Source organism: Takifugu rubripes, chromosome 4, assembly GCF_901000725.2.
Source record: "Takifugu rubripes chromosome 4, fTakRub1.2, whole genome shotgun sequence".
Taxonomy (NCBI): domain Eukaryota; kingdom Metazoa; phylum Chordata; class Actinopteri; order Tetraodontiformes; family Tetraodontidae; genus Takifugu; species Takifugu rubripes.
In genome coordinates, this window is record NC_042288.1 from 12,911,458 (window position 1) to 12,919,731 (window position 8,274).

At 48.0% G+C, this 8,274-nt stretch overlaps 1 protein-coding gene across 1 annotated transcript; it reads left to right on the forward strand.

Moving 5' to 3' along the window:
• The first annotated feature begins 4,725 nt into the window (after window positions 1-4,725).
• hps6 (HPS6 biogenesis of lysosomal organelles complex 2 subunit 3) lies at window positions 4,726-8,083 on the forward strand. Its single transcript, XM_011603361.2, has one exon. The coding sequence runs from the start codon at window positions 4,758-4,760 to the stop codon at window positions 7,506-7,508; it is 2,751 nt and encodes a 916-aa protein (XP_011601663.2). The 5' UTR covers window positions 4,726-4,757; the 3' UTR covers window positions 7,509-8,083.
• The last annotated feature ends 191 nt before the right edge of the window (window positions 8,084-8,274 follow it).

The window sequence follows — 8,274 nt, forward strand, 5'->3', positions numbered from 1 at the left end:
CATCACAGCGGCTCACCCAGAAGGTCATTTACATTTAAAAAAAAAAAAAAGATTCTCAAGTCATCATTACCATCTGGCCGTGTCTGGTAAGAACAGAACACCTTGTAGATTTCTTTATCTCACCTTCTCTGGTTAGGGTTAGGGTTAGATCTTATACATGAACATGAGCTGACATCACACAACAGCCCGCTGACCCTCCGCTGAACTGCTGATGTCAGCCATGATGGAGCTTCTCTGAGCCACAGACAAGCAGGCAGCAGATCCCGGAGCGGTCCCATGAAGTGGAACTGGAATGGACGCATCTCCCGTCACAGCACTGGATTTTCACACCCCCGCTGCTGGTCATCTGGGGTCAACTCACGTGTCCTGTGGACGAGACAGGGTGAGATTATCTCTTCAGAAACCACCCTGTGGGGCAGACATGCGGTGCAGAGACGAGTCCCTTATGGCTCAAATGTGTCCCCTGACACATAAAGTCTAATCTGACTGCTGATATTAGGAATCAGCTGCATACTTTTTTAATGTTTGCTCAAAGAATCAGGCTTAAAGTCACGCCAGATGTTTGAACATAACGTCCACTTAACTGTCGCAGCAGGAGGAGCGACGACTCAGCCGTATGTGGGGGAAAACAGCTGTTAATGTGTATGAGAGCTATTGTTAACCTCTATAAAAGGCGCTTGAGGCAACTGCTGAAAACACAAACACACAAATCCAAAAACCAAAGAGTTCTAATGATGTGACCAGATAGTTTAATTTAACAGCTCATTGTTCTCAGAGATCCTCATTACAGGCTCGCTGTGGATGGTTTGTTGCTTCTCTGCTGGTGCGAGTGGTGCCCTGGTGAGACATAGCCAACAACTTTTACGTATAAATATGAGAGTCTGGTGCAGGGAAATGACAGCTTCCAGGTTTCCCTGGAGGCGAAACAGTTACATTGGGCCAAAATGTCTCCGTGCGTTCAAAAATGACACGACGAGGCGGATATTTTTACAGATGAAGTTCATCTCTGCAGCAATTAATCTTGATCCTGACACAGAGACCGGAGGGAGATGAGACTCAGTGGAAATCAGAGGGCATTATGGGTGGAGGGCCCCCTTGATTCCATTCATCGCTGATTATTAAATTGGCAGATGGGTGAAACCTGTAGCAAACGGAGGAGGAAGCTCAGGCTGCAACCTTTCTTTGATCTTTCACACGAGCGGGGGTGTGCGCGCTCCAAGCCGGTGACTCATGCACGTTTCTTCAGGCATTAAACAGTCAGGGCATTGAGTTGCATCGCCAGTAGTTGTCAAAATCCCAGAGGAGGCACTGGTGTGACAGCCAGCTGAGGGACTCTTTTGGAGGCGTTTAAAAAGTTCCCTCGCAACAACAGCGATGGCGCGACCTCTTTCATCTCGATGACGTCGGCGCCTGCAGAACCAGACTCCGTGCGTGTGCTGCCAACGTGTGGCCACAAGCTGTATTGCAGCAAAGTTGCATAAAAGCTTTTCAATGTTCCTCAAAACACAAAGAGCAGGATGAGAGAGACAAACAGAGCTCCCATAACAGCAGCAGAGCGAGCAGAAAGCCAGGGGCCATGAATCTGATTAATAGTACGATATGAGAGCTAATGCCCCTTGTGCTGAGAGCTAGCGCATGGATCATTGAGATACGACAGTCGCAAATTGGCTATTAGGCCTATCAAATCAGCTGAACAGATGATCTGTAATGAATGGTGGTGCCTCGGGTGTTGCAGCATCGCTGAGGGCATTGACTGAGTTTCGGGTCTATTTCACTTCTGCCTTTCTCTGATAATGTTAAACAGCAACTTTCTTCACCTATTTTTACCATCAACGCCATTTCGATTTGCTTCCTGTTCCTGGTCTTTTTTTTTGTTGTTGTTGTTGCTGTGAATGAGCCAGTCATTCATCTGTTTGTCTTCTTAATGAAGCCCAAAGCTTTTCCTTCTCTGCATCATCTCTCAGGGACCAAACGATAGAACAGCCATCTATCATGATTTGCCGCTCCATGTGTGGATAGAGTCATTCCACCAGCCAGTGTCGCTATGAGATATATGTGTTTCGATGCGAAGATGTAACCTTGCTTGAAATTTATTTATCACAGTAATGGATTCGATAGGTTTGATGAATGAATATTTAATCAGTTTGAATGATAAAGCTCCCAAGAGATAAATGTGTGTTAAGGAAATAAAATCCTAAGAAAAGCAATGATAATGTTGCTGTTTTGTCACTTCAGTTGCAGCAGTTCGCTCTTGGACACAGCTGCAACTTTCATTTGACACACAGATACACATGCGGCAACCATCCAGCGCCCAATCCTCCAAATCCAGCCGCTATTGGTTGTCTTTCCTGCACCGTGAAAAAAGCAAATCTTCCATGCCTCCACTCCTTTTTTTTAGCATTTCAACTTCTAGACTAAACACCCTTCGATGGTGTGTATTTTAGTCCAATTCTGTCTGAAGGCAACATATTGAATCCATATTTGTTATCAACATAGACACAGAGACATAATACAGAATAAGTACATAAACACAGACACACAAACAAATGTGCAGCCACACTCTTTCAGCACATCTTAAAACACACAGAATTCTTAAACACATGAATGTAACATAAAGAACAGTTTAAAGGGGAGATTTAGGAACCATCCAGATATTTCTTCAGGTGGCAAAGAACTGGAAACAATAAAGAAGAATCTGAGGAGAAAAGCTTTACCACGGAACATGCAGAGTTTATGATTAAACCCTCGTTGTTTGAATTCAAAGTTGGGAAAGAAAAACTAAATAACTATTAGGAGCATTCCTTAATAGTACTTTAAGTGGAGATTCACAGGCACAAGCACTGACAGCAAGGTTTACTAGATGAATCTGGGATGGAAAGCAGGAACAGTAACAGTCACAAGCTTTAATAGAGGTTTAGTGAAAGATTAAAGCCTTGTGACGCTCGACAGTCATGTGATCATTAAGTCATTAGATAATATTTTCTTTGGATTAGAGTTAAATTTATTAGACTCAGACTTCCAAAAATAACAATAGAAAAATATACTATATATTCTACATTACTCTCGGGGACAATTAAGAAATTTTATTTAATCATTATTCGAACTATGTGATTTCTAGTGACTTGTTGCAGGTAAGGCTCGATTCTGCCACCTCCTGGGCAATAGAGGGACTTACACCCTAATGTAGCAAGATTACAGTAGGAGAGATTATTGAATAAAGTATGCTATTTGACTGCATCATATGTTGCCACGAGAACAACCAAAGGCCTGTGAAGCAGAGAGACAAACAGTGGATAATTGATTTGATTATGTGATTGGTATCACAAGCTTGGCCTGTAATTGATTTTGTATTTTTAAATATAGAAACGCTACTGATTACCATAAACAACTCGAATTGCTTTCAACAGGATGTACCAAGAATTAATTGGCTTAAACAGTTCCTGTAATGGACAGAACCTGGGGGAAAGGGTAAGACAATGTAACATTTAATTTAACAATTTGTCTATGCTCATCTAGAGCTGAACTTCTCGTCCTGCAAACACATCTGTAGTATGGAGCAGAATGATATTTAATGATGATATTTCACTCTTTTCACAGCATCATGCCAGAGACAATACTCATCCAATTCTCAGCGTTAAATAGGAATCTTCCCTTAAAATCTGTGAAATCTGGTTCCCATGGTTATATGGCACATGTACCTTGCAGTCATCACCTAAAGTTTAAACTGGATTGAGCACAACTCTTCTTTTGTCCCATTCTTGGCATTATTTTCTACTTGTCTGCTGTAAGTTGTAAAATGTGTGTTCAGTGGAGTGTCACATGCAACAATGCAAAATACAGAATCACAGTCAGGCACAGAGCACAACAATCGAGTTAATGGTGAAAGTTCATCAGCTCTTACCCTGCAGGTACTCTATAAAGTGCAGACTGTATAAAGTTAGCAAAAAGAATTGCTATACACATTGAAATATAGTTCAAAGGGTTTTGAGAGCTGCATTTGTGACATTCCTGGAAACATAATACTAAATGGCTTTTTCATAACAGTATAAAGTCACACATAACACTTTTTTGTTTTTACCTACTTACGGTAAAAACTAGTAAAAGTTTAATCAACATACATTTTTGATGTGTTATATATTCTACTGTATTTACAATATAGTGTATCGTTTTTATTCTAAACTGTTTTTATACAAATAAAGCTATCTTTTTTAATGAGGGGGGACTATCACGTGAAAATGTAAAGAGGTACAACTCTGTTCACTATAAACGAGCTTTGTCGACTGTAGCTGAACGGCCAACTGCAGCCTAAAGTGCGAGGAGGTAGTAGCTCATCTGTCGTTCAGGAAACGATCTTTGCTGCCGGTTTTCCCCCTCCCCTTATGTAAATTCCGTCGGTATCCGGAAATTAACGATCCCGTGATGTCAGGCGAGTATTAGCATAGCATCGGAATGACTCGAGCGTCCTTTAACGGTCGGCCATAAAACCTTTCCGCCGTTTGCTGTCAGTCAGCTCTTTAGGAACGCGGTTGCCGACCGACATGGGGTTAACAAGTCTGAAGACTTTCGGAGGGAGTACCGTTCCGTGGGAGCTTTAACAGCGGGAGGAATACAGCGATAAAGCCCGAGGGGATGCCCCTCGATTAGCTTACCTGGAGGCAGTGGCCAGATATGTCCCACTCAAGCTAGTTAATTCGTTCTGCCAGGATAATAATACAACCGAGGCTGCATTCCGCTGCAAGGGCTGGCATCAAGGACTAATGGCGCGGCTGTTTTTGGAGAAAATATCAGATTTCGGAGATTATACTGGCGGCCAGGAGCTAACGGAGTTTTTCCAAGTGACCAGTGACGATCTAAAGGACACGCTGTCATGTGTCCGCCTGAGTCCAGAAGGACGTCACGTCCACATTATCCAGAGCAAGCCCAAGGTCGGTCTTGTGACTTTTGACAAGTGTGAAAGACCTCTGCTTCTCCAGAACCAGAAGAAGTTGGATTTAGTTTCGAAACGAACTGTGCCTGTGGTGGATGTCTTGTATCTGGGCGACGGCGGCGGCGGCGGCCGGGACGCACCGGCGGTGGCGGTGGTGTATGAGGATGGGAAGGCTGAATTTTGGAAGCACCTTCCGTGTAAAAACGGCTGGCATCTCCTGCAAACGTCAGACTTGTGCATCAGTCCTCGAGCCAGAATAGTGTCTGCCTGTGCCTCGTCCAATCTCCTGGTTTGGTGCGAGGAGAGGCCACCCTCCGAGAGCTCCCCTGCCCTCAGCTCCTCGAGGAACCACCTGAGATATTGCGTTTGCAGGCGCGACTTTGAGGTGGACGATGGGACAGTCACCCTCAGGGGAGTGAAAATCATCCTGCACAACAACCCCAAATTCACCGTGGTCAGCTCGGGAGAATGCGTGCATTTTCTCCCTGACATTCGAGCGAGGACCCTTTGGAGCGTCTCCGGGTTTTTTCTCACTTGGTCCCCTCACCGTGACTCCTTTGCTGTCGGCACCCTCTGTAAGAACACCCCCCTAAAGAGGCTTCCGGCCAAAGAGTCCGATTTTCAGAAGCTGGTGATGGACTGTTTGGGCTTTTTGTCCACCCTCAAACTGCCTGAGATCTACAACTACGCACCGTCGTGCCACGGAGGTCTGCTGCTGCTCTTCAACACGGGCTGCGTGTCTCTTCTGCAGAAAGATGGGACATTTCGGCGGTTGTGCACAGTGGCGGACAACAGGTTGATGACGTGCGGTACGCACACCAGCCTCTGCTTGTACGAGGAAACCCTGGCGCTAATAATAGGGCAGAGCCTGCATCTAATCGACGTGAAATGTGGCAGAGAGCTGGAAAAGATCCCGATTAAGAGAGAGGGGCTGTTATACATGAACCAGGCCAAAAGATGCACACCTCACCTACTCTTCAAAAATGGGCTTTTTAATGTCGTGAAGAAAGATTGCACTTCTAAAATGAAGCATTCTGGTTCGGAACGTTTCCAACCCGGAGCTCTCTTGGTCGAGGCCGTATTCGAGGAAGCCTGTAAGTACTATCAGCAGAGGAGCTTGAGTAGCACGCAGCTGACGGTGGACATGCTAAAGAAAGGAGGCATGTTCCAGGCGCCCATCACTTTAGCCTCCATCCTCAGGAACTATCTCAGCACGGTGGCGAAGCACAAAAGGACCGAGCTCTCTCAGGACAGAGACGTCGAGCTGACGACGGGACAGGCCAAGCTGATGAGCTCTTTGGAGGCTGAGCTGGAGGCCCTGGTCTCCCTGGAGGAGGTGAAGAGCAGTTTAGTGAAGGGTGGTGTGAAGGAGGTGGAGGCGCTGTGTGAGAGCCTGGTTGAGAAGGAGGTCGCCAGGCTGCTGTCGTCTTCAGGGCTGGATAAAGAGGCTCTGCTTTACCTCAATCACATCTTCAGTATGTTTCCATGCCAGGTGTGGAAGGCTACGCAGGCTACCCTTCAGCTACACTACAATGGGGAGGGGTCTCTGAGCAGCAGGGCTCCTCCAGATGTTTGGAAAACTATTCTCGGTCCGGCTGTGACCCCCAGCACGACGACGTCTGTCCCCGTCTCTAACGGGAGGCCCGAACACGCTCGTCGAAATAAAAGTGAGACGGTCGCCAACGGTGCAGCCAAAGCTGCGGCCGCTTCTCCTCCCGCCGTCCTGCCTGTGTTCGAGCTCCTCTGCCGCTCGGTTTTCCACTTCCAGCCCGGTTGGTTGCCCGGGTTTCTGGAGCTGGCCCAGCAGCAGCGGGGCTCCGCCGGCCTGGGTCTGAGCCTGGCCTCCTCCGCCTGGAGCTTCCCCCGCGGGCGCGGCGGCGACGCCGGAGACGGCAACGCGCCGCTTTACAAACGGGCCCTGCGCGTCGTGTCCGGCCTGACCCGGGACAGAGACCAGCAGCAGGAGCTGGAGGTGGAGCTGCTGCTGGTCAGCGGCCGCCCCAACGCCGTCCTGCAGGCGTTGAGGATCCTCATGGCCAAGCAGCAGTGGGAGAGGGTGATCCAGGTGGCCCAGGAGTTCTGCACCAAGAGTCCCCTGCTCAACAAAGAGATTTTCACCACTCTGCTGTGTGAAGTGACCCAGCACAGGGACCTGGACCCCTACCTGGACCTGCTGTGGGCGCTGTGCCCCGATGACCTCACTGTCACCACTATCCTGAACTTAGTTCTGAACAACCTCAGCTCCCCTAATAGCTCCCCGTCCTCCCTCTCCTCCTCTTCGGTCTGCTTCCTGTCCACCTCGTCTTCGCGCCCCGCTCCTTTTGTGGACCCCCAGAGTAGCCAGCTGACCATCGGGCTGTTGAAGCCCCTGCTGAGGAAAGTCCTGCAGAGGGAGGCTAAGCCTAGCCAGCACTACGCCGACATCCTGCAGTCCCCTTCATTCCCACCCCCGGCGCCTCCCCGCCAGCCCACGGAGCCGCCCAGGACCGCCGCAGACCCCGACGCGGAGGCGCTCCCGAGCACCAACGGCGTCTCCTCTCGACTCGAACCGGCTCAACAACAGTCGGCGGTCCACACCTGACCCAGCAGGAGTCTCCGACCACCCGGGCTCTGTGTGGAGCCAGAGGACATTCAAGTCCTGGCAGTAGCTGATCAGGGCTTTAGAACCACGGGGGGCGTCAGACGGAGGTGCAACTACCAGGAACTAGACTACTGAAGATCTTAGCAGTGTAAATATCCCAGATGATTTTAAGTATTCCTGTGTTATTTATGTCTTAAATGCATGTGGATGATGCCACCAGTGAAGAATAATCAGTGTTAACCTCACCAGACCGAAACAAAGCCACCAACTCCCGTTGGAGTTTATCTTACTGTACGTGTGATAACAGTCGGACTTGCAGCCTTTGTGCAAATCCAGACGCAGGTAAAAGGATCATGCTACTGATTTTGTTTCTCGTTTCCAGCGGCTTGTGAAAACTCTTCCTCCTGTAGTTCAGTCCGTCTGTCGGAACTCCGTCTCGGCCTCCCTGCTGTCTTAGAATCCATCCAGAGGACATTCCGGGCTAAACGCAGCACAAGTCCTTCCAGAGTGTCGAAATTAAATTTGGAAGTAACTCTGTTAGGGCTTCTGCACAAATTGGCCACGTTGTGACTAACTGCTGCTTACAGGAAATCCTCCTGCACTGGTGATGGTTATTACAGTGAGGTTATTACAGTGAGGTTATTACAGTGAGGTTATTACACTTCTGTTTGCACTTTTACACCCAGTATTTATTGGTCTGTTTTTTTCGGGCTGTTTCCTGATCAACTGCTGTAACAAGCTTATTGAAGTGCCTGTTGTCTCTAAA